Source organism: Myxocyprinus asiaticus, chromosome 30, assembly GCF_019703515.2.
Source record: "Myxocyprinus asiaticus isolate MX2 ecotype Aquarium Trade chromosome 30, UBuf_Myxa_2, whole genome shotgun sequence".
In the NCBI taxonomy this organism is placed as follows: Eukaryota; Metazoa; Chordata; class Actinopteri; order Cypriniformes; family Catostomidae; genus Myxocyprinus; species Myxocyprinus asiaticus.
This window is the reverse complement of record NC_059373.1, coordinates 27,919,086-27,945,632: the sequence shown is the minus strand read 5'-3', so window position 1 is coordinate 27,945,632 and position 26,547 is coordinate 27,919,086. Positions and strand designations below refer to the sequence as shown.

General features: G+C 40.8%; 1 protein-coding gene across 5 annotated transcripts in view; it reads left to right on the top strand.

Moving 5' to 3' along the window:
- The first annotated feature begins 5,988 nt into the window (after window positions 1-5,988).
- Window positions 5,989-26,547, top strand: part of tmem54b (transmembrane protein 54b) — a 33,425-nt gene continuing 12,866 nt past the window's right edge. Inside the window, exons 1-7 of one of the 5 annotated variants that reach the window (XR_007893938.1) lie at window positions 5,989-6,105; window positions 20,835-21,028; window positions 21,236-21,295; window positions 22,042-22,233; window positions 24,082-24,228; window positions 24,530-25,228; window positions 26,267-26,367. Coding sequence is in view for 3 of the 5 variants with exons in the window: in XM_051663948.1 (XP_051519908.1) it covers window positions 6,093-6,105; window positions 20,835-21,028; window positions 21,236-21,295; window positions 22,042-22,233; window positions 24,082-24,228; window positions 24,530-24,748 (825 nt within the window). In the remaining 2 variants the exon portion in view is untranslated. Of the gene's footprint in view, window positions 6,106-7,441; window positions 7,704-10,038; window positions 10,183-20,834; window positions 21,029-21,235; window positions 21,296-22,041; window positions 22,234-24,081; window positions 24,229-24,529; window positions 25,258-26,266; window positions 26,368-26,547 lie in introns of those variants that run through there. The other 4 variants (XR_007893939.1, XM_051663948.1, XM_051663950.1 and 1 more) reach the window with 4 other exon arrangements.

The window sequence follows — 26,547 nt, the reverse complement described above, 5'->3', positions numbered from 1 at the left end:
GTGATAATATACAATATAAATACAATACAATATGTGCTTTGCTGTGTTCCTGTCCCTCTTGTGGAGAGAATGTACCTAATTATAATACTGTGCATCTACTACAATGAATTGTATTAACATACTAGATTGTTTAAACTTAAGTCAGTCACTGGGACATTATTCCAAATAATAAAACAGGAAGCTCATAAATTGCACACCAAAAATACACAGGACTACTGGACAACTGTCAGCATTTCAGACAGAGAATTGGCTGAGGAAAAAAACACATGCAATCCATTTGGAAATATCACAGCCTTATAATTACTGCATTAGACCCCTTCTATGCAAACATTTCTTGTTTTCATTAGCTGCATTTAATTTAGTGCCGTAAAAATCAATTAATCCCGAGGTCTGTTCCAGGAAAATTGTCATTTATATAGTAATTTTAAAATATTTTAACACTTTACAATAAGGTTATATTTGTTAACATTAGTAAACAACATTTGTTCACAAAAATTAACCATGAAAAATGGTTTTACACCACTTATTAAAGGTGCTATATGTAAGATTGACAACAAGTGTTTGAAATGGGTACTGCAGTCCAAATTCAAAATATTGGAGAGTTGTCTTCCCCGCCCCAGACTCGAAGCTCATGCAGGTTGCCAGAAGGTTGACATGCAAATTAGCCAAATCAGCATCTGTTTTAAAGGATTTCTGGGCTTTAAGCTGTCTCCATCTTCCAAAAGGCATCTCCAATATTTATCCTTGTTTTACTACACCTCTGGTCATGGTGGTTTTTAGACGGATGGTGAGGCTTTTTAGGTCAGGTGGATAGGGCTGCACCTAACAATTATTTTTGTATCGATTAATCTAACAATTCTTTTTCCGATTAGTCGATTAATCTAACGACTAATTTGCTGATTATTCTAAAGATTTTTTATAATTATTACTTGATTAATATAACAATTAATTAACCCAAAATAAATATAAAAAAACTTGTCTCATTAACATTTCAATATTTTATTAAATCATCTTCTCTTAAACACAAACAAATGTACAAGAAACAAACTGTGCACTGCAGGGCATTATTCTGCAACAAAAAACAGTGTTACTATGAATGCAAACTTTAATACAGTGAAAAAGACACTCTATTAGCATAACATAAATAAATATATATAAATAAATACAAATTTCCAACATTCTTTTGAATGTCCATGTACTAAAATAAAATATTTGATGCCATGAGTGTGCCTTCATTTACTATTACTATTATTTTGAATGGCCATGGAAAATGAAGCAATGTGATAACAATTTTACCTGGTCGCAAAAAGTAGTCTGTTAATTTACCTGATGAACTTTCACCTTTTGCTGACCCTTTATGCTTCAGAGCTAATGTGTGCTTCAAAATCACTTGCACCTTTATTAGCAACTGACACATCAGTGCCAGCTTTACATGTCATACATTCTGCTTCCCACTGATCTCGACCTGGACGAAAGCATGGGAATTTTTTTCTAAATCTTCGGTAAATTTGCATTTTAATTTGGGCATTGTTTCCACTCAGCTGTCATATGCTGCTGCTGTCAAGCAACTGTTTGATGCCAAACACAACAGCGCTTTGCGCGTTCACGGAGAGATTGACAGGCAGGAATTTGGCCAATAGATGCTGCAAGCCTCTTATAATCGACCAATTGGTGTGCGAGAAGGCGGGACTTACAAAGAGGGGTTAAAGCAATGCAAATATGCGCAAACAAAATTAAGTATTAGACCAGATGCACATCATAATGCAACTAAAGCCGAATCCCGGACATTTTCGCAAATTTAGAAATTCAGACATTTTTCAGACTTTTAGGTCTGAAAAAGAGGACATGTCCGGGAAAAAGAGGACGTATGGTCACCCTGCGTTAGCAGTGGTGCAGAAATTACTTTTAACATGGGGGCGATGAGGAAACATTTAGAAAATCAATTTAAAGTGACTACTACTAACAGAAACACCTGTTGTAATACTAATATGTCATGCTTGGGTGAGGACAAAAAGTAAACAGGACTTACGGTGCTGCCTTGCTGCCGTCTTGACAAAATGCTCTGGGATGCTTTCGCTTCAAGTGTTCGTTCATGGCGGTTGTACTGCTGTGATAAGCCATTTCCAATTTGCTTAGCTTACACAGCACCACATTACTGGGTCTCTGGCTAAATACTCCCACGCTTCAGATGACCGTAGGCGAGTTTTTTTTTAGCTGCAGCTTGTTCTTCGGGGGAATCTATACTTAAACCCGGCGCTGCCATTTTAATTTCTCCATTGCGATGCGACGCGCCGACGCATGTTATGCAAATCGACGTATTTCTGTAATCGATGACGTCGATTACGTCGATGAATCGTCCCAGCCCTACAGGTGGAATCTGTTATCTCTCATCAAGTTAGTTTGCTCGCTTCCATGGCTGCAGTGTTGTTTGCCTGATAACTTGTTCCAATCTGGCAACCCGGCGGTGTGGAAATACTGTTGGTGAGTGGGCAGTGGGGGGGATCACACGGGCCAAAACATAAACAGAAGTTCCGGGGTGTATTCCAGAAACTTACCATCACATATACCCTGAACTGTCGGTTGATTAACCCATTCCTTGCTTACTCTGGGTATATGAGTTCCAGAACACCTGCACGGGGTTAGTTCACTCAACCAAGAGTTTGAAACTTAAGAGAGAAAGGCATTCTCAGCAGATCGCCGAATCCACGAGTCACCATGGAAACAGACGCTAAGAAGAGAAGCGCGCCATATTTCAGTGGCAGAACATGAAGTTTTAAAGACTGCATCATTTTAGGACTGAGAGTTTGCTTGACACAAAGTATACTGAATAATTGCTTGAATTTTTTAATTAATAAAACTATAAAGTTTTACCGTACATGTAAAAGCTTAATTCAACATTATTATTAGACCTCTTTCGCCTACCTTAATGTTTCATAGGTCGACCATTATGTTATTTGTTTGCATTGAACTTCATTATAAGAATTAACATTAATATTCTATTAATATTATGATAATAGTCTATAGGTTTACTATATATTTTATTTTAAGATTAATTTTACTGGTATTTACCATGTTCGGGGCATGCTAATTTTATTTTAATGTATGTCATGTGAACTGAATGTATTTCCTTTATTTTTAATACCATTTGATGTACCCAGCTGGGGTTTCTAAAAACTTAGAATCATATCACCTTTAATTTCCCCACAGTTGCTGATGGTGTCATTGCATTAATAGACCCTCTTTCAAATGTAGGATCTCCCACAGTTGTCATAAATTTCCATAGATTAATTGTAATGTTTTTCAGTAGGCCACACATAATTATTCATGTGCATTGTAAGATGAAGATCTGCTGTAACAGAGGTGGACAATGATAGATAGGAGTTACATGTCCATTGTGTTCTTTTCCTATTTGATGTGGCATTAAAACTTGCTTGTTGTCTTGTCCCCTAAAAGGCCATGGCTGGGCATTCTCATGTAGAGGAGGGTCCATCTACCTCCAGCAACGTGGTACTGAATGAAATGATGTTGTTTTAATTGAAGATCATGTGTCTGATTATACATTATAGATGTTCATGATTTCAGCATTAGGGAAAAGTAACTCATCTTTTCCTTATTTATAGGAAGCTGTAAAAGGTCCCTATTTAAAGGTAGATTAAAAATGTAATTTAGAGAGGGACTATGTACAGCTTCTGATGGAGTAGAGGAGGCTGAGCATCAGAAAGATACATCTTTTCATTGAATCACCTGACCACCAGCTAAATGAGGGCACTGTTGGTGACTTTAAATGACAGCATGTCTCATTTATATTTTCAGATAATAGAGTAATGTACAAGTCTGGAAATGTGTGCATTTATATGTACCGTAGCCTACATGAATTAGTGTGATAAGAAATAAAATCTCTAATCTGTGGTCTGTGAAATGATCACATATTATCTAGTTAGTGAAGAAGAATAATGAGTGATTAATTAAGCTTTTAATTGGCAGACATTACCTGCATATTGATATTATGGAATGTCATTTTATAAATAACATTAATATTCAATGACTGAAGGAACTGTAAATAGAATGTGGGTGCTATAATAATTTTATTCTATGAAATTTATAGAATAAAATTTATTTATTAGAAGGGCTAAATATAAATAAATAAAGCCCTGTCTTTACAGTGAAGTGTGGGGACTTTCCAATGTGTTCTGTGTTAAAAAATATTTCAGTATTAAAACCTTCCCATTAAAAGTTAAAGCACAATGTACACAATTTGTTCACTTTTGAAAGCAAATCTGCGGTGTGAGACTGGAAATGCCGGAGTGAAGAAGATTTGTGAAGTAAAGTAAAGATTGCAGTTTACCGTAATATTGCTTTAGAAGTATAATATTGTGTGTAATCTGAACTTTTTCGCCCACTGTTCCGCTATTAAAAGGGCACACATGTGCAAACAGCCTCTGAGACATACTAACATCTACCTGAAATAAACTAACTCTGGAACATAACCTACTCCGGAGCAGGTTATGTTCAGAGAGTAAGCTGCTATGGTTACTAACATACCTTGAAAGTTACCTCCGTTTTTGGAACCGAAAGCTAAGGTTATCCGTTAACTTTTCCGTAAACTTACCCAGGTATGTCGCATAACCTGCTTTCTGGAATACACCCCCGGTAGCACTGTTATCGGAGAAGCCAGTATATTTCAATTTAGCATGTTTCCTAATTCTCTAATGACATATTATGGTCATTTTATGATTTAGTACAGTAAAAATATTACATAGCACCTTTAAGCTTGGTTAATGTTAGTTTCAACATTTTTTTAATTAAAAGTTGTGTATATGTTAACATGAGTTAATGTGTTATGAACTAACATGAACCAACAATGAACAATCCTGTTTTCATAAATTAAAATTAGCCAAGATTAATACATTCTGTAAAAATGCATTGTTCATTCATTGTTAGTTTATGATACCTGATGGATTTAGTAATGTTAACCAATAGAACCTTACTGTAAAGTGTTACCAATATATATATATATATATATATATATATATATATATATATATATATATATATATATATATATATATATATATATGACAAGCCCATCAAGTGGAATTTATATGGAGCATAACAATAATGAGAAGAATTAAAATTTTGATTTCAAATAGCTATTTTTTACTGTCAACACACTAAATGTAATAAAATGTTGTTTGACATTTAGCAGAATGAAGGAATAGTCCTCCCAGAAATAAAATTTCATTTACTAGCTTGAAACCTAGATTTTTTTCTTCCTAGAAACTCGAAGAAGATGTTTTGTTCTGTACAACAAAAGTGGCCATTTACACTGTCAAGATCCAAACAAGTACTATAAAAGTAGCCCAAATGACTACATTCCAAGTTTTATTAAGCCATTGGATGGCTTTGTGAGAGAAACAGAATGAAATTTAAGTCATTATTCACAGAAAATCCTACCTTTTGCCCATTTAAAACATGATACATGTGAGAACTTTGCATTTGCATACAACCAGAAGCTTGGCATTGGACAACATATAAGGAGAAAAGGGAGAACAAGCTGTGTGTTCATCTAAAGATGCAGATTCTGTCATCATTTACTCACCCATATGTTGTTAGTTCTGGAATGTGGTTGAGTAAAGAACTAACTCATCGGAGAGGCCAGGAAAAACAATGTTGAAAAAGTGTGAATAAACATTATCAATTCATGTCAGTGTCCTTCCAACAATTAATTTCTGACTGTGCTGAAATACAGTGGACATGACAGCAGAACGTTGGTATGCTACTTCCACAAATAGTAATTTTAAATGATAGTTTAATCTGTTTCCTCCTGACCTACGCAAACAGCCCATTGGAAAATGGTACCGCACACATTGCCTGACAGGCTGAGCAGCCCCTAACCCTAACTTTATCCACCAGGCTCAAAGGGCTGGGCAGTTTGTCAGGCAATATGTGGGACACTCTTCTCCAATGTGCACACAAACACTTGTGTGGTTACTGCGATAGTGGAGGCTGAGTCCCGAGGCAGGACGTGCACCTTCTCTTACTCCTGTAGGATTTTTAGTGCCATGACCTGACTGAGAGTGTAAATTTTTTAAATGGAGAATTCAGGTGAGTTTCTGAATATATAGATTACCATGACAAATATTGTCATGTGCACACTAAATTATTTTATTTTGAAAGATAGCAGAAATGGAAATAGCACTAGTTTCTTGTTTGACAGGTGAATTTTGTCATTGACTTCCACTATAGCCTTCTCCGCTGGCATTTCTTTTTTTCTGCTAATTGCCAGTTGGTCTTTTATAATCGTTTATCTGTTAAAAAAAGGCCCTAAATGAATAGGTTTACTGTGCATTTGTCTGCTAAAATGATCACTTAATTTTTTTTAAACATATTTTAGAAAAAGCCCAGCTAAAATCTCTACTGTTTTTTTTTTTTTTTCTGCAGTGGAACTATTTTTGGGTGGCTATAGATATTTTAAAAATGGCTGGTATACAAGTAGACAACATTAAGTGTTTTTGACAACTTGCTGAAAAATGTGTCATGTTGTGTTTAACTCATACTGCCATTTCTGGGTGTTTCCTGAAATACATTGGGCAAATTTTGTGACTGGTGGGCAATTTTTTACAGATACAGTATCTATGTGAGTTTATGTATAGATACATGCCCACCATTAACTGAAGCTGCTCTATTTAAGTCATTTTTACGTGAAAAATACGCTTAAAAAAAAAACCAAACAAACTGCATAGTATTTTCATATGAAAGATTGTGCAAATTATTATTTTTAATGCTTGTGATTTCTTTAAAGATTCTGAAAAGGTGCACCAAGCAAACAACAAAGAGCAGGATTTCAAGTATTACCTAAAAATCATATTGTTAATTTATGAACACTTGTTTTATTCTCCACCACTTTCACAACATTTCTTTCTTCCCCCAAAAGTTTAACAAGCACATTATCTGTTGAGTTTGCTTTGCCAAGTGTACATAGTGTGTAATGATTAACTGAGGTGACATCTCTCCAGTAGCCAAAACACTGTCCTCAGTGGATCAGTGGAGCCTTTGTGTTTGCCTTAAAATGATGTCCATCCACACTGCTCTGCTCCATTTGTAATCTTTCCTTCAGCTTTCATAGTCCTTTCCAGAGTACAGAGCAAAATATCTGTTATGTTTGTTTGCACAGCTATGGGAAAATATGACCCTTCTCTCCAAATCATTACTTAGAGTTTATGTAGTTGAGAGACAAAACTGGAGGCTGGCCCAAGAGTTTAGTTAAAGTGATTTAAATAGGTGGAATGGTAATAAATTCAACAAAGAGCACTGGCCACCTTTTTACGACTCTGCAAAAAGTTCCACATTTTTTTTTTTTTTTTTTGCCACAAAGTTTTCCACATCTACCTTGTGTTTATTAAATATTTATTAAAGCTGTGCTCTAATCTGTCTTTATATATTTATGTTTATGTTGCACTGACACCTAGCGACATCGATTCAGCATCATGCAAAAACATCTAGGTTACTCCCTGAAAGGAGGGATCCATAGGTTACGTCAGTAGACTGATGCTAGGGGCCACTTCCGAGAGCCCCGATCTCTGAATGGCTTTCCATCGTGCCAGTTTCATTGGCAGATGTCTTTCCAAACCCCGCCTTCCATGTTCAGCAAGCATAAATAAGGTGGTCAGAAGACAGCATCCTCAGGACATTCGACTGAAGAGGCAAGAGGATCCTTAAAACCTTTTCAGCAGTAATCATTATTGTGGCAAAGTTACGTAATGTCTTGTTCCCTCCTTTCAGGGAACTGGTGTTACCATAGTAACCTAGACATTCCCTTTCAAGTCAGTCTCTCAGTGTTACATCATTGAACTGATGCTATAGGGGTCCATGTAGAACAACGAGGCAATACTGATTTGGCTGCACTTGCTACCAAAAATTTGCCAGCAAGTTCGCAAAAAGCCCGCTTCCACAACTAAGTGGGGAAGAGCCTGGGACATTGAGTGACACATAGTGACACTGAATAAATATATCTTGCCTGAAAGGAGGCAAGATTATAGTCAGAGGGTAGCCAGTGTTCTCCACAGTACTCACATCAGGTGAAGTGATGAACTGTTTGGAGGGAGGACTAAATTTACAGTCCTTTGATCGTGGTTATAAAAGGGGCCACCAGCAGGGGCACTTTAAACTGACTGGAGGAAGAGTTGACTTGTCTTATATGAAATCTAGGAGTAAATCACTAGATTAATGATCACAATAATTGTTTTAACAATATTTGGGAAGCAATTAAGGTGATAGGAAAAAGGCTTGCCCGTGGGGAGCACTTTTAAATATGGGAGACAGGAAGGGAAACCTTCCTGTGTGTAATCTGAAAAAAAAAATCACTAGATTAGAATGATTACAATAGCTGTTTTTCAGTGAAGAAAAATAACTGAGGTAATAATAAAAAAGTGCTCACCTGTGGGGAAGCCACTTTCTTATAATAGATAGAAGAGACTTCTTGTGTGTAGTCTAGGAATAAATCGCTAGAATATAATACTAGCAATAACTGTTTTGCTGTTGTAGGGAAGCAATTTTGGTAGAGAAAGGGCTGCCTCTTGTGAATGCTCTTTACTGATAGAAAATATTTCCTAATTTATAGGAACAAAAAGAATGTGAGATTGGCTTGCCGCTGAGAGGCAGTTAGTAATATTAACCAACAGAACCTTATTGTAAAGTGTTACCAAATATATATATATATATATATATATATATATATATATATATATATATATATATATATATGACAAGCCCAACAAGTGGAATTTATATGGAGCATAACAATAATGAGAAGAATTAAAATTTTGATTTCAAATAGCTAGTTTTTACTGTCAACACACTAAATGTAATAAAACTTTGTTTGACATTTAGCAGAATGAAGGAATAGTCCTCCCAGAAATAATATTTAATTTACTAGCTTGAAACCTAGATTTTTTTTCTTCCTAGAAACTCGAAGAAGATGTTAGTAGAATGTCCAGGCTGCTTTCTATACAACAAAGTGGCCAGTGATTTACACTGTCAAGATCCAAACAATTACTATAAAAATAGCCCAAATGACTACATTCCAAGTTTTATGAAGCCATTGGATGGCTTTGTGAGAGAAACAGAATGAAATTTAAGTCATTATTCACAGAAAATCCTACCTTTTGCCCATTTAAAACATGATACATATGAGAACTTTGCATTTGCATACAACCAGAAGCTTGGCATTGGGGAAAGCACGAATTGATCGTCAGGTTCCTGAGAAGCGCTAGGAGGTTAAACCGCCCCAGATCGCATCTCATCCCCTCGTGGGACCTCTCCGTGGTCCTTCGGGGCTTACGGGGAGCTCCATTTGAGCCCATAGAGTCAGCTGAGCTAAAGGCATTCTCTTTGAAGACTGCCCTCCTGACGGCACTCACCTCCATCAAGAGAGTAGGGGACCTGCAGGCGTTCTCTGCGGCCTTGCTCGTGAACTCTACCGGGCAGAACAAGCGTGCTGGGGACTGGGAGGTATGTGGGGATTGAGCCAGCGGAAACGCTTCCATATCCACATCCAGATCGTGGAATTTAAAAAATGTAAAAATAATTGTGATCTAAAAATAGATTGTGAAAATAATTATTATTTTTAATGCTTGTGATTTCTTTAAAGATTCTGAAAAAGTGCACCAAGCAAACAACAAGGAGCAGGATTTCGAGTATTACCTAAAAATCATATTGTTAATTTATGAACACTTGTTTTATTCTCCACCACTTTCACAACATTTCTTTCTTCCCCCAAAAGTTTAACAAGCACATTATCTGTTGAGTTTGCTTTGCCAAGTGTACATAGTGTGTAATGATTAACTGAGGTGACATCTCTCCAGTAGCCAAAACACTGTCCTCAGTGGATCAGTGGAGCCTTTGTGTTTGCCTTAAAATGATGTCCATCCACACTGCTCTGCTCCATTTGTAATCTTTCTTTCAGCTTTCATAGTCCTTTCCAGAGTACAGAGCAAAATATCTGTAATGATTGTCTGCACAGCTATGTGAAAATACGACCCTTGTCTTCAAGTCATATGTAGTTGAGAGAACAGAACTAAAGGCTGGCCCAAGAGTTTAGCTAAAGTAATTGGTGGAATGACAGTGTAACGTTCTTCAAGTTGAGGGGGAAAGGAGGACACAGGAGTCAGCGGGGCAGTCCACGTAAGTCTAATTTTATTCTCTGAATTGAACTCAAAATTTGCTTTCCAGCTATTCTTTTTACTTCACACACACATTTTCAATGATAACAGACAGTACAAACTCAAATCAATTAATAAAACGGCTTTCCAGCGTGGAGCTTCAGGGTGTGTATATGGCTCGGACTCTCTCTGTCTCTCTGGCGTTCCGCCGGCCTTTTTAAAGCCCTTCTCTGCTGTCACTGAAATGAGACACAGGTGTTTAGCATCAATAATCACCAGGTGATGGCTCTTACTGCTTCTTCTCTCCCCACTGACAGACACACGACCACGTCCCACTCCACATACCCCCACCGCCCGACTCAAGCCCAGGCCCCGTCCAGCCTGCTAACCCCCCCAGCCACAACCATCTGTAGCCCCAGCCTGTGGACCACCTTAAATTTGAACAGCTGAAATGCCAGGTTCCAACGAGTGATCCACGTGTTGGTATCCTTCATGCGGTGGAGCCACAATAGCGGGGGGTTAGGACAGCCCATTTGATGGCCAGGCACTCTTTCTCAGTCGTGCTGTACTTAGACTCCCTCAAATTTCCACCCCCTCCACCTCCTGCGAAAGCATGGCCCCCAACCCCCTCTCTGATGCATCCGTCTGCAAAATGAAGGGGAGAGAGAAGTTTGGAGCATGTCTCACCTCCTTTTTGGTCTTGGGTCATGGGCAGGCCGCTATCATGGCGGTCTTATCAACTTAGGGCCATACCTGCACATGATCCAAGTGGAAGCCCAGATGCCATACTTCTACCTGTCCAATTGTGCACTTTTTCGGGTTTGCCGTGAGCCCCGCCCACCTCAGCGACCTCAGGACGGCTCTCAGATGCTGCATATGCCTCTGCCAATTGTTACTGTATATAATAATGTCATCTAAATAGGCAACAGTGTACGTGGCATGCAGCCGGAGAATCTTATCCATGAGGCACTGAAATGTGGCTGGAGCCCTGAACAAGCCGAACGGAAGAGTGACTGTAATTGCTGTAATCCAAACGGTGTGGAAAATGCCGTTTTTGCTTGGGATAATGGAGTTTTACCCCTTTGTTAATCCAGTGTTGAATAAAATTGAGCCGCACCCAACTGATCAAGCATTTCGTCAATTCGGGGCATTGAGTATGCGTCAAATTTAGACACCGCGTTGACTTTTTGGTAATCTACACAGAACCAGACTGACCCGTCGCTCTTAGGTACGAGAACAACCGGGCTGGCCCAGTCGTTGTGCGATTCTTCTATTAACCCCATCTCGAGCATTGCCTCTAATTCGTCCCGAATCACTTTTTTCTCGTGTTTGTGCAAGCGGTACGGCCGACTACATACTACCACTCCCAGTGGAGTCTCGATATGGTGTTGTATGAGGTTCGTACGACTGGGAAGAGGAGAGAACACATCTGCAAATTCCTTTTGCAACTTGGCCACCTCCGCGAGCTGGGACGGTGAGAGGTGGTCTCCACAAGGGACCGGGGTGAATGGATCGGCTTTGAACTTCACCTCCAGTCTGAGCTCCGCCCTCTCTGGAACTACCATTGCCATGGACACAGGAACCTCCTCTCTCCATAATTTAAGGAGGTTGAGGTGGTAAATTTGACGTGCTCCACCTCTATCCGTTCGTTTAACCTGATAATTGAGATCCCCAACTTGCCGTGTAACCTCAAAGGGTCCATGCCACTTGGCGAGTAATTTCAAGCTCAAAGTGGGCAGTAATACAAGGACTTTGTCTCCCTGTGCAAAGTCCTGTAGCTGGATACCCCTATTATAGAGCCGGCTTTGTCTCTCTTGAGCTTGGAGAAAATGTTCCTGTGACAACCGACCCAGCGTGTGTAACTTTGCTCGAAGATCAAGGACATACTGAATTTCATTTTTGCTTTGGGAATGTCCTTCATCCCATGCCTCTGTATGACGTCAAGCACTCCACAGGGCCGATGTCCATACATGAGCTCGAAGGGGGAAAACCCCGTGGAGGCTTGCGGGACCTCCCTGAATGCAAATAATAGGGGTTCCAGCCATTTGCCCCAGTTTTTAGCATCCTTGTGTATGAACTTACAAATCATATTTTTCAGGGTTCGATTAAATCATTCAACCAGCCCATCAGTTTGCGGGTGGTAAACACTGGTGCAAATTGATTTAATCCCCAGCAATTCATAAAGTTTGCGCAGAGTATGTGACATAAAAGTTGTGCCTTGATCGGTGAAGGATTTCATTCAGAATCCCCACCCGGGAGATAATTTTAAAGAGTGCCTCTCCAACACTGCGTGCTGAGATGTTGCGTAAAGGCACCGCTTCTGGATATCGCATTGCATAATCCACCAGGACTAATACAAACCGATATCCGCGTGCTGACCGCTCTAATGGCCCAACGAGGTCCATACCAATTCTTTCAAAGGGGGCCTCAATTAATGGTAATGGGCGCAATGGTGCTCTTGGGGTGGCCGGTGGATTCACCAACTGACATTCGCGGCATGCCGCACACCTTCTGTGCACACCTTCTGCGCACATCTCCACGAATGCCCGGCCAATAAAAGCGGGCCATTAACCGGTGCAGTGTACTTTCTTGTCCTAAGTGACCCGCCATAGGATTATGGTGAGCTGCCTGGAAAAGTGTTTCCCGACGGCTCCTCTGGACTAATAACTGGGTTGTATTTTCATGTGTTTGAGTGTCTTGTGTCACTTGATACAACCGGTCCCTAATGATTGAAAAATATGGATATGTGAGCGCGACGTCAGGCTGCAACTGCTGGTCATCGATTACTTTCACTTGGTCAAAGGCATGCCTAAGGTCTTCGTCACGTGACTGCTCTAGAGGGAAATCCCCCTCCGGGAACTCCCTAAGGGCAGGAATGCCGGTGGATTCCCCTCCTGTCATTCTGACGCTGAGCAGACGTGGACGGCTACGGCTCCGCCTCCCCAGACATCATGTCACACATTACACACCGAGATTTCAGTTTACAGGACCCATCCACACACAATGCTTTTAATAACCTTTTAAACCCCGGCCAATTGGTCCCCAGAATCAGTGGATGGGTGAGGCAGGAATTAACCGCGGCCTCCACTCTATGCTTTTTCCCCCGGAACTGAATAACAGTTGTCACTACCAGATATTCGTGAACATCCCCATGCACACATCTCACCATCACCTTGTGTTTTGCACTCAAAGCCCCGTCATGAACCAGGCCATGGTGAATCGAGGTTTGATTACAACCAGAATCACAACGGCCCTTAATTCTTACCAGTATGCAGTACATCCCAGCTCAATCGGGGGTGGTCTGTGGTGTGTCAGGGACCCAGGTTCCACGTCCCCACCTCCATTACTGAACACTGGTCTTGGACGTGTCCTGGATCCCCGCAACTCCAACAGACCAGCCCAGGCTCCCCTGCTGCACTCGTGGCAGCAGAGACATCATCCTGGGAAGGGCAACAGAGAGGGGTGGGGGGGGGGGGGGGTTAGTGCAGCCAAGGCCCCAGGGGGAAGCAGGGTACTGGTTTGGGTGGAAACACTCCCCGTTTCCTGGGAGTGGGTATAGGGTGAGAGGGAGGAGAGGGAGGGATAAGAGGGGGAGGAGCAGCAAGATGGAGAGAGTGATATATAGAGAGAGATCTGACTGCTGCTCGCCGGCTTCCGGGTAGGCCGACATGTGGGCTTCAGCCAGCTGGACGGCATCATCCACCGACGTGGGGCAATGGCACTGGACTTATTCCGTGGTTCGTCGGGGCAGGTAAACGGTCAACTGCTCCAGCACCATCAGCTCGATGACGTCCTCCATGTCGTGGCCTTCCTCAGCTAGCACCCACTTTCGGCAGGCATTACGGAGCTGCTGGGCAAACGTGAATGAGCAGGCAGCTTTGCTCAGGGTGAGGAAGCAGAAGTGCTGCCAGTGTTGTTCTGGTGTGTGGCCAACCTGCTGCAGGACAGCTGTCTTCAGTTTTGTGTAGTACAGGTGGTCCTCAGCGGGTAGTTGCTGCGCCATGAGCTGGGCCTCCCCGGAAAGCAGCGGCAGCAGGTGGAGGGCACATTGGGTTCACGGCCAGCAGGAGGCAGTGGCTGACTGGTCAAACAGACTCATGAATGCCTCCGGATTGTCCTGGGGCCCCATCTTTGAGAGCACATGGTGCGTCCAGGGCCGCAATGGAGGACCCACCTGGAGCTAACCAGCTCCGTAAGCCCTGCCGATCCTTGGCCTGTGCTTGGAGGAGTTCCTGGAAATGACGCTCCTGGGTGAGGAGGGCTTGGTGGTAAGTCTCCTGGATGCTAGCCAGGGCACGGATGACTTCACCCAGCGGTGAGGTGTCCATGACAGCCAGTCTTCTTCCCACTCCCGGGTTTCGGCACCAGTGTAATGTTCTTCAAGTTGAGGGGGAAAGGAGGACGCAGGAGTTGGTGGGGCAGTCCACGTAAGTCTAATTTTATTATTTGAATTGAACTCAAAATTTGCTTTCCAACAAGTCTTTTTACTTCGCACACACAGCTTCAATGATAACAGACAGTACAAACTCAAATCAATTAATAAAACGGCTTTCCAGCATGGAGCTTCAGGGTGTGTGTATGGCTTGGACTCTGTCTCTTTGGCATTCTGCCAACCTTTTTAAAGCCCGTCTCCGCCGTCACTGAAATGAGACATAGGTGTTTAGCATCAATAACCACCAGGTGATGGCTCTTACTGCTTCCTCTCTCCCCACTGACAGACAAACGACCACGTCTCGCTCCACAGACAGTAAATTCAGCAAAGAGCACTGGCCACCAATTTACGACTCTGCAAAAAGTTCCACAGATTTTTGTTTTCACAAAGTTTTACACATCTACTTTGTGTTTATTGAATATTTATTAAAGCTGCACTCTCATCTGTCTTCATATAGTCATGTTTATTTTGCTCTGACACCTATCGACATAGATTCAGCATCATGCAAAAACATCTAGGTTACTATGGTAACCCCAGTTCCCTGAAAGGAGGGAATGATATGTTACATCAGTGGACTGATGCTAGGGGCCACTTCCGAGAGCCCCAATCTCTGAATGGTTTTTCATCATGTCAGTTTCATTGGCAGATGTCTTTCCAAGCCCCGCCTTCCATGTTCAGCAAGCATAAATAAGGCAGTTGGAAGACAGCATCCTCAGGACATTTGACTGAAGAGGAGAGAGGATCCCTAAAAACTTTTCAGCGGTAATCAGTATTGTGGCAAAGTTATGTAAAGTCTTGTTCCCTCCTTTCAGGGAACTGGTGTTACCATAGTAATCTAGACATTCCTTTTTAAGTCAGTCTCTCAATGTTAAGTCAGTGAACTGATGCTGTGGAACCGCTTCCACACCTAAGTGGGGAAGAGCCTGGGACATTGAGTGAAACATAGTGACACTAAATATATGTCTTGCCTGAAAGGAGGCAAGATTATAGCCTGAGGGTAGTCAGTGTTCTCCACAGTACTCACATCAGGTGAAGTGATGAACTGTTTGGAGGGAGGACTAAATTTACAGTCCTTTGATCGTGGTTATAAAAGGGGCCACCAGCAGGGGCACTTTAAACTGACTGGAGGAAGAGTTGACTTGTCTTATATGAAATCTAGGAGTAAATCACTAGATTAATGATCACAATAATTGTTTTAACAATATTTGGGAAGCAATTAAGGTGATAGGAAAAAGGCTTGCCCGTGGGGAGCACTTTTAAATATGGGAGACAGGAAGGGAAACCTTCCTGTGTGTAATCTGAAAAATAAATCACTAGACTAGAATGATTACAATAGCTGTTTTTCAGAGAAGAAAAATAACTGAGGTAATAATAAAAAAGTGCTCACCTGTGGGGAAGCCACTTTCTTATAATAGATAGAAGAGACTTCTTGTGTGTAGTCTAGGAATAAATCGCTAGAATATAATACTAGCAATAACTGTTTTGCTGTTGTAGGGAAGCAATGTTGGTAGAGAAAGGGCTGCCTCTTGTGAATGCTCTTTACTGTTAGAAAATATTTCCTAATTTATAGGAACAAAAAGAATGTGAGACTGGCTTACCGCTGGGAGGCATTTAACACATGTTCACAAGGACACACTGTCCTGCAGACACAATGGTGTTGCATTACTTGAGATAGGATTGATCTCTTACATCAAATGGAGAGGGTCAAAACCTCACAACCAACTTGAAGTTGGACAAAACGCATAACAAGGGGTTTGCCAAGAGGGAACACTTCTTCTGTGCAGGCACTGAAGGTGGTTAACCTTCAGAAGTTATTTTAGTGTAACTAGCCAAACAGGTAGTGTACAAAAAGATCGATGCCACTAGAGTGGTATTAAACTGCTATTATGCTTAACAACCCAGGTAGAAGTGTTTTACAGAATGGAAAACAACCTTCTTTGTGGTTTAAGAGCTAAGCCTTACAGAGACATTCATGTTGTAACTAGCCCGAAAAGGGGAGTATACAAAATTGGTGTCAAAAGGCACTTGTTTCAGCACCACTCATCAGTGATGAGAGCTTAGTGTCCCTTCACAGAAAGCACCTGAGAAGACAGGGAAGAAGCATCTAGATTATAAAATCTAGCTAAAGTGTTTGGGGAAACCCAACCTGCTGCTTGGCAGATGTCCAATAAGGACAATCCTTATGCCCATGCCCAAGAGGAAGCCATACCCCTTGTGGAGTGGGCTTTAACCCCCGTAGGGCATTCAAAGCCCTATGATTTGTATGCTAATTTAAAAGCATTAACAACACTATGAGACAGCCTTTGTTTAGAGACTGATCTGCCTTTGGACCGGCCTCCAAAGCATACAAAGAGCTGACTCAACAGCCTAAGCGCTCTTGCAGGAAATAAAGCATCACTTTTACCGAGCAATATGCTGGGTTTTCATTGTGTGATGAACACCAGTCTGAAAGGACCCCCACAGCCAACTTGAAGTTGGATCAACTGCTAACAAGAGGTGTTAACAAAAAGGGAACACTCTTTCATGCAGGTAAGTAAGGGGTTAACCTTCCTGAGTGACTTCTTAGTGTAACTAGCCCTTATGGGGTAGTATACATAAAGATTCATGCCACAAGAGTGGTATGTGCCAAATGCGTTCCTCGAAAGGGAGGACGAGAAAGCGTTTGTAAGGTTAACACCTGCCTTGAAGGGGTGAGTAAACCTTAGTAAAATAGCCCCTTTTGGGTAAAAATATGGCTTTTGAAAAGCCTAGACCCAATTCTAACTAGGGACTTTGTGTTTACAGATAGAGCTTGTAAATCTCCCACATTACCAAAGTCCATATAAGTAGCAGGGCGCTCTTTACTAGAGCACTCAAGCTACTTATTCCATTCAGGTAGAATTGCTTCCAGCACCATGGACAGTTCCCCTTGGGTATTAAGGCCCGAGGGTGCTTTCAGCACCAGGGAGAGATCCCACACAGACAAGGCAAGAAAGCCAGCGCATCTCGCTTCCTGTGAAGTTTTATGACAGGAACAGGCTCGTGGGGCTTTCTACCCCTTCACCAATTTCGGAAACCAAGGCTGGTTGGGCCATTTCAGCTCAACCCATAGTACTGTTTCCTTGCTTTTCTGATTTTGCACAACACTTGCTGTATCAGATTATTGGTGGGAAACACAGACTTGCGCTTTGTTATTTGTGAATTAAGGTGTCCGAGTCTGGAGGAGCCTGACTCATGGGTGAATGCCTTGATGCAAGAGCAGATCAGCTCCTCAAATTCATCAGCTGGGAAAGTTTGAACTGCCCAGACCAAGCTTTTTAAGGTGTCTTGACACCACAAGGAAAGATGGTGCATCACATTCAACACTGGATGCCACCAACCTCCTATCTGGTGTATTTTATGTATATCACCACTGACATGTTGTTCGTTTGAATAACACTTCTGTATACTAGAGTTCAGGTCAGAATGATTTTTGGAGCCAGAAATACTGCCAGTTATTTTAGGCACTTTTTATGCCATTTAGCCATTTTATGCCATCTATTGGACTTTTTTGTGGTGATCATACTGCGAACATTCCATAGCACTCTGGCACCAACCCACTTTGAAGGGGTCTCATGTGCATTGAGCCCAGCAGTATGGCAGCAGCTGAGGCAGCCTTCAACCCTAGTGCTCTCTGAAATGTTTTCATAGGAATCATTCTCCTCAACTTGAAGCTTTTTAAGTGATGGAGAATAAATTCACAGTGTGCGTCTGCTGTACTTAATCGTGGAGGACGCAACGCCGTTAAAGCGAGGCGGCCTCCTGGTGTATTGAACTGTGTAACCGTACATCATGGTTCCCACCTGGAAATGCCTGGTAATGCACTCAAAGCATTTGCGTGACGTGTGAGAGGGCACGGAGTCTCAGTGTCTGGCCGAGAATGTATAAGTATTGGGTTTGTGGCAAAGTGAGGAGGAAAAAAGAGCTCTTTTTCGAGTATGTAACTGCATCTCTGGGCAAGAGCTTAGAGATGCATACTCTAATTTTATGTTTGCAAGAACACATGATTTTAACAGTCTCCTGGCAGTGATTGTGGGGAGAAGAGACAAGAACCGAGCCTTCTTCTGGGCCAAGGCAAACAATGGTTTGGGGCTCTGGTTTCTTCTTTTGCCATTCTGACATAGTCAGGAGCACTTCCGTTAGCCCAGGGGTTTTTCCCCACAGTGGTGCAAGCCTTGGTCATGGGTGCTGTAATCTCACCACTAGCTCGGCGCCACTTGACAGGGCGGAAGTTAGAGCAGTATTAATCAAAATCATGAGCGAAATGGCTTTTCAGCGGCTGCAACACGAATAGGCAGGAAATGTTTCATAGCTTGCGAGTATTCCTTTGCAGCTTAGAGTTTTTCAGAGAAAATGTAGTCGCATCTCCAAACAAGCTAAGCTGTGACACCTGAATGTCAGGAAACCTTGTTTGCCTTGCACATCTCTGAATCCCAGAGATGCCTGTTGAGCGCCACCAAACCATCCAGCGATCCTTCGAAGGTTTGGGCAGTTATCTCAGTTGCACGCAATGTGAGACACATTGCGCAACTCTCTGAAGAGCGTGAAGTCGGGATTCTGCTCATCCATGTCCTCCAGGATTTTGCCTGAAAGACCTACAAAACTGCAGGTCTGACGTGGCTCATCCTGGGGCTGCAGGGGTGAAGGGTGTTATTTCCTAAAGCCCTTTTGCTCCGCGTGGTTCAGCGCAGTAGAGGCATTCAATCCTGAAACATGCGTGCGTGCCAAGTATGGCACACTGCACATTCTGGAGAGCTCAGAATACATCTCCATGAAAAATGTCACTTTTATGCTGAAGAGTGGCTTGACACCGCGCATTCAGATACCATTCGCCCAATCAAGAGTGTTCGGACTCGGACGGAGGAGACCACTTGGCCCAGTGCCTCACCTAACGACGGCGTGATAGACACCACACAATCGTATGGGGATATGCCAAAAAAATTGGATCATCCGTTTCATTTTGTTGGCCATTGCCGAAAATGCTATAAATGGAGAGCATCCTTGAATTCTCTGCACTCCATGTCTGAGCCTCGCACAACACCTGTCTGTGTTCTACAGAGGAGGTGTTGCGGGAAACTGTAGATGCGGCAACGTTTTTTGAAAAGAATGTGTACCATGAGCGTAGATTATTAATGCAAATTCATTCATAGAGAATACATTGTGCATCATCAAACATTGCTTCAGCGTGAGTGCTGGCCAAGTATGAACAATAGCAGTTGTTCTAGGAAATACACTTGCGATTATTCCGTCCTGAAAAGGATGTTATATCACAAGCATTAGCATTTGTTTGTTTTGTATGTTTATGAAAAGAACACAAAACAGTATTTTATCAAGAGGGTTACCAATCCTCTATTGTAAATATGAGAATACACTTTGCCAGGTACTCAGGGAAAAGAAGGTCTTCTGCTGAACCTTGTAGGGAAAAAACTCGCACTTTTAGGCAGGAGGAAAGATGTCTCTGTCCGCTGAACTCTGTGCACAACTCTCAACAAAGGGCGGGATCCACAATGAGAGATCTGAGAGAGATCCGCCAACCCACCTTGTAAATGCTCACTGAGCATGGAAGGTGGGACTTTGAAAGACATCTGCCACTGAAATTGCCGTGATGGAAAACCATTCAGAGAGATCGGGGCTCTCAGAAGTGACCCCTAGTGTCAGTTCACTGACATAACGTCGAGTGACTGACTTGAAAGTGAACAGAAATTCTTAGTTACAGTTGTCATTGTAAAAATGTGCTAATCGCTGTCAGCCATGATTAATTTATTTAGAATCAGCTCAAGTGAAAGCTTCCAATTACAGTGGATTTTTTAAATAAAGTGAGTATGATAATTCGACATAGCGAAAAATCATACGTATTTCTTTCTGTTAAAAAGTTTAGCAGTTAGCAAAAACAAAACAAAAAACAAAAACCATTTGGATGGAAACACAGCCTTTAAAAACTTTGAAAAATTTTATTATGCTTTTGTCCATCAGTAAAAGTTTAGTATTCTCAACTCCATTCGACATGTTTTAACATGTTTATTCTGATTCTGATGTTTAAATCCATTCTGCACAATTTTGCAAATTTTCCCACTAAATCAGTGCAGAAAATGCAAAAAAAGTTAGCATTTCATTTTCATTGGGCCTAATCATGATCATCATCATTATAATCATCATCATCATCTCTCTCTCTCTCTCTCTCTCTCTCTCTCTCTCTCTCTCTCTCTCTCTCTCTCTCTCCTCAGGGATGTGTTGTGTCAATCTGGAGGAGCAGAAGGGTGTGATGAAGATGGGTCTTAGAATGGTGTTAGTCGGGCATGTGAACTTCCTGCTGGGTGCTCTAGTCCATGGTGTGGTGCTGAGGTACTTCAGCCTCCAGCGGGGACAAGCCATGGAGAGCGCCATCTCCAACGTCATAGCCCTAGCAGCAGGCCTGGTGGTGGGGCATGCCATATTTAAACCTGATTATCATATTAATGCTGCCATAAATTAGTGCAAAGTGGGCAATCTGATCTTATTAACCGGGGATTTGATGTTGACACATTCATATTTTGTCTTGTCTATTAATTTATAGAATTCCCACTGTGCACACCTTATATGACAAAGAGGAAATCATAATAATGTGTTTTTATATTTTTATCTATAGGGTGTCATTGTTGGGATATTGACTATAGTTCTCTCAAAAAACATGAAGAACAGGGTGCTGGTAAGTGTTCTGAGAAACTTCTTGTACCCCTAGTGCACACTGAAATTATTTGTGTCTACTTTGTGCCTTACAGGTTCTTTTGTAATGCTTGGGAGAATCTCACCAGATCTTTCAAAAACATCTGATACATTTAACCCCAAAATCAAAAGATATAAATTAGAAATTATATTTTGTTTATAGAAAATAAAGCCAATTTTAAGACTTTTAAGAAAACAATGTCAACATTTTCATGATGTTAATTATAATGTCTTTTGATTTTGGGATGAAATGTGACACGAACATGTCACATATAAAAGGGGGATTTGCAAATCTCAAATTTGTGTCCACTGTTTGGATGAAGACACAATGGTTGCACCATGTTGTAAAAACCTGAGGAACTTTTAAAAATAGGGGAAAAGAATCAAGTTTAAGAAAGAATGAGAACAAACCATAAAAGCAGTTACTGATTTATGTGTGCATTCTCTGTCAGTCTTCTTGGAAGATTTTTCTCCTCTTGCTTGTTTCTGCTTCAGTGGCACACACCTGCTTCCTCTCTGTCTCATTCATCGTGGCTTGAGTCGAGCTCTCTAGTGTTTGATCACTGGCTTGTCAGTAAGCTTGCAGATGCCTTCACATTTAATAAGCAGCTCAGATGTTTCAAAACCCCTGTGATACACAAAGCCTGCAAGAGATAATCCTTTACCTGGTGCTTGAGTTGATTCTCTTTCTGGTAAATATTGGTAAAATATCTCTCTTTTTTGTTGTAGACCTGGTCACTGTTTGTGTTAAGTGCTCTAGCTGGTCTTGTGGCTGCTGCTTCAGTCATTGGATTGACTGTGTCTTTGGTAAAGACAATCATTCATGGTGACAAGAGACTACTTGCTTACTGCGGATATAGTGATGATTTAAGTCGCCTAAGTACTGCCAATGAGTGCCCTTTCGACCCCACTCGGATTTACGTAAGTAATGATATAGTTGAGAGAAAAGAAGAATGCACCAATATGGAATTTCTTGAATTGTTGAAGTTGCTCATAAAACGGTGCTTATGGGTGGTGCAATATCCTTCCAGGGAATTTCATCATACTGTGCACATTCTCTGTCAGAGAAGCATAAATGTTAAAGAAATTGTAGAAATAACCTCTATTTCCTCTGTCATATTTCTTATTTTGAGAAATTGAAGGAGGCACATTGAGGCACATGAAAATACTTCTAAATAAGAACCTCTTCTCACTTCCTCTCACTCTGTATGTATGTATATATATATATATATATATATATATATATATATATATATATATATATATATATATATATATATATAGTATATATATATACTGTATATATATATATATATATGTGACCACTTTATTAGTTACACCTGTACACCTACTTATTCATGTGATTATCTAATCAGCCAATTGTGTGGCAGCAGTGCAATGCATAAAATCAAGCAGATACGGGTCAGTAGCTTCAGTTAATGTTCACATCAACCATCAGTATAGGGAAACAATGTGATCTCAGTGATTTTAACCGTGGCATGATTTTTGGTGCCAGACCTTTTTCTGGAACTGCTGATCTTCTAGGATTTTCACGCACAACAGTCTCTTGAATTTACTCGGAATGTTGCCAAAAACAAAAAAACATCCAGTGAGCAGCAGTTCTGTGGACGGAAACGCCTTGTTGATGCAGCCTCAGTTTTCTTCTCTTGGCTTACAGAAGTGGAACCCTACATGGACTTCTGCTGTTGTAGCACATCCGCTTCAAGGTTTGAAATGCTGTGCATTCTGAGATGCTATTCTGCTCACCACAATTGTTCAGAGTGGTTATCTGAGTTACCGTAGCCTTTCTGTCAGCTCGAACCAGTCTGGCCATTCTCCGTTGACCTCTCTCTTCAACAAGGTGTTTCTGTCAGCAGAAATGCCGCTCACTGGATGTTTTTTGGTTTTGGCACCATTCAGAGTAAATTCTAGAGACTGTTGCGTGTGAAAATCCCAGGAGATCAGCAGTTACAGAAACACTCAAACCAGCCCATCTGGCACCAACAATCAAGCCATGGTCAAAATCACTAAGATCTCATTTGTTCTCCATACTGATGGTTGATGTTAACATTAACTGAAGCTCCTGACTCGTATCTAAATGATTTTATGCACTGCACTGCTGCCACACAATTGGCTGATTAGATAATCACATGAACAAGTAGGTGAACGGGTGTACCTAATAACTTGGTCACATATACTGTATATAAATATCATTATTATTATTTTAAAATCTATGGACATATTATGTCAACCAGTAACAGAAATACTGTCCCCCCCCCCCCCCCAAAAAAAAATAACTAAACATGCCTTTTATTTTAACTTCAGTTTGTTAAATTAATTCATACAAATTCTCAAGATCAAGTGTTTTTACCCCTTACCCTAAAGATTCAATCAACATCAACTCATATTTTATGCCATAATATATATACTGTACCTAGGAATATAGTAGAATATTAAGAACTAATCAGACGTTACAAGAAAAGAAGAAGAAAAAAAGAAAAAACAGAAGAATTCATTACAAGGGCATTTTTTGCCCCCACTTTTTGGTGACATGTTCTCCTTGAACACCCCAGGGCAAGGGGTGTCAAGGGAGTTTTAGATTGTATTTCATGCCAACTACCCATTTCCTGATGCAATAGTACAGCAAGGTGACAGATACAAATTGCACTGATCAAAATGATCCAGTAAGTAGGGCCACTGTACATACATGCATGCACTCACAGTAAATTATGGTTCTCTGGTTTTTCTCTCTCTCTCTCTCTCTCTCAGGGCACCACTATATTCCTGTGGGTACCACTGATACTAATGAGTGCAGTGGAGATGGTGTTTTCATGCTGCTTATTTAAATTCTACATCTCTTACCTCGGTCTGCCATGTTGCCTCTGCAAACAACATCCACAAGATGAGAACAGATTGGTAAGTGCCGACCAACACTTTACCCTGATACATTTGGACTCAAGGGAGCTCAAATTTGAATTTGAACAAACTATTAAAAAATAATCAGCACTTTGGCATGGTGGACTCATAGGTGGACTCATAATGTGAGTTCAGTTGTATATATCAACTCATGTGGTCTTCCTAAAAGATGCTTGAGAGAAAACTAACACATGTGTGACTGACTCATGGTCCCCCTGTATTAGTGTATGTGTGAGTGAGGGTGTGTTCTATGACTCATACTACAGTCATACTGTAAAACAGCATCACTGTTCCATTTCAGATGAGAGCGTCCGAGCCCCCTCTCCTCCCCTGCTATGCACCCCCATCTCGTCGTTGTCAAGGAGACAAAATGTGGAAGCTGTCCGCTAGAACCCCAGAGTGGCAAAAGCCACGCTATAGCTCAAGACCTCAGAGCTCCACACGCTCTGGCCAGTGCCATCATCCCCCTTCCTCCCAGTTCAATCGAGGGGCACTGGAAAGGTCCAGTATCTGGATCTAATTATGAGCCTCACTGTGGCTTTGGCATGGCTCAGTGCCCTGCAGGACTAAAGGGAAATTTAAACAAGTGTTACTCTTTTGAAGAGAGAGGAATATGACACAGGTGCTTGTACAGGTCGCAACTAACATGTTGTCACGTTCTGGATTCTCACTTTGAATGTTTGCTTTTTTGTGAAACTGAATTTTGTTGGTTTTAATACACTGTAAAAAAGTGGGTTTTGTTTTTCAGGTAACCCAAAATATGTGGTAACATCTACGATAACTGGTTTTATTCAAGACAAAAATATACTTTAGTCTGACTAAATCAACATATTACATGGCTCGCTGGAATACTTGATTCTGATTGGTCAATGGCACCATCCAGCAGTCAGATATTGCTCTGTAATGACCGCACATCCGGGGATTTAGATGGATCAGACCACTCATCCAGGTTCTGCGAGCCATCTCTCCTGTTTCACGGCTCACTGTGCGATGTCTACAAGTAAGCTAATAAAATTATTTCAACTCAAATCAATGTTTCATGTGCATTTTTTTATTGATTTTTTTGGCAAGTAGTCTTGTAATAGGCTGAATATTGAGGAGTCAGATGGTCAATTTTATAAAGTAAAAACTAACAGAACTCTGATGCAAACTGGAGGTTGATTCCAGCTGTTCAGTGATTTCTTTCTTTTCAAATTACATAATTTTAATGCAAATAAATATTTTATGTCCATGTATTTATTTATTTGGTTAGTATCCGTGTAATAAGTGGGATAATGTACAGTCAGGCAGTTGTTATTGCAAAATAAACCCCTTCAGGGTGATAAAAGATCTCTCCACTTTGCGTCGGGGTCATGATCACTCTGTTGGGGTTTATTGTGCGATAAAAACTGCCTGGCTGTGCATTATCCCTTACATAATAAATTAAGTTACACCAACAACAGTAATTTTTTTATGGATTACATTAAAGGAATGTTCCTGGTTCAATTCAAGTTAAGTTCAGTCAACAGCATTTGTGGCATAATGTTGATTACCACAAAAAATAATTTTATCTCGTCACTCATTAATGAAAAAAAAAACCCACACACTTACAGTAAGGCATTTACAGTGAAAGCGAATGGGGCCAGTCCATAAACATTTAAATACGCACTGTTTTTTAAAATTATGACAAATAGATGTAAACATTATATGTGTTAATCTGATTATAGTTTGATAAAATTAAAAATAAATTACCGCCATCACAGTGTTTACCATTTAAGGTTTATGTTGTTACATTGTCATAACAACAAAGTTATAATATTGGATATAATGTTACACAGATATAGTTAGTAAGCGATTTTATCACTCTTTAATAATTTTAACAATTTTTTGAACTGGCCCCATTCACTAACATTGTAAGTGCCTGTGCCTTACTGTAACCACAATTTTTTCAGATCACTGAAAAAAGACTGAAAAAGATCACTTCTAAACACAGTGATTAAACTACTTGAGTCGTATGTATTACTTCTCTGATGCATTTCTGTAATATTTGGATCTTCAGAGTTCTGGCCACCATTCACTTGCGTATAGACCTACAGAGCTGAAATATTCTTCGTTTGTGTTCTGCATAAGAAAGTCATATACATCTGGAATGGCATGAGGGTGAGTAAATGATGAGAGAATTTCTTTCTTTTCAACTAACCCTTTAACTTGTACTGAACCATGAAAATCCCTTAAAGAAGAAATTGATTCATGAGGTAACAATTGCAGATTACCATTTGTTTTTGTTTTTTTTTAATTGTTTTTTTTTATTGCCATAAACTATATTTAAAGACTGAGTGT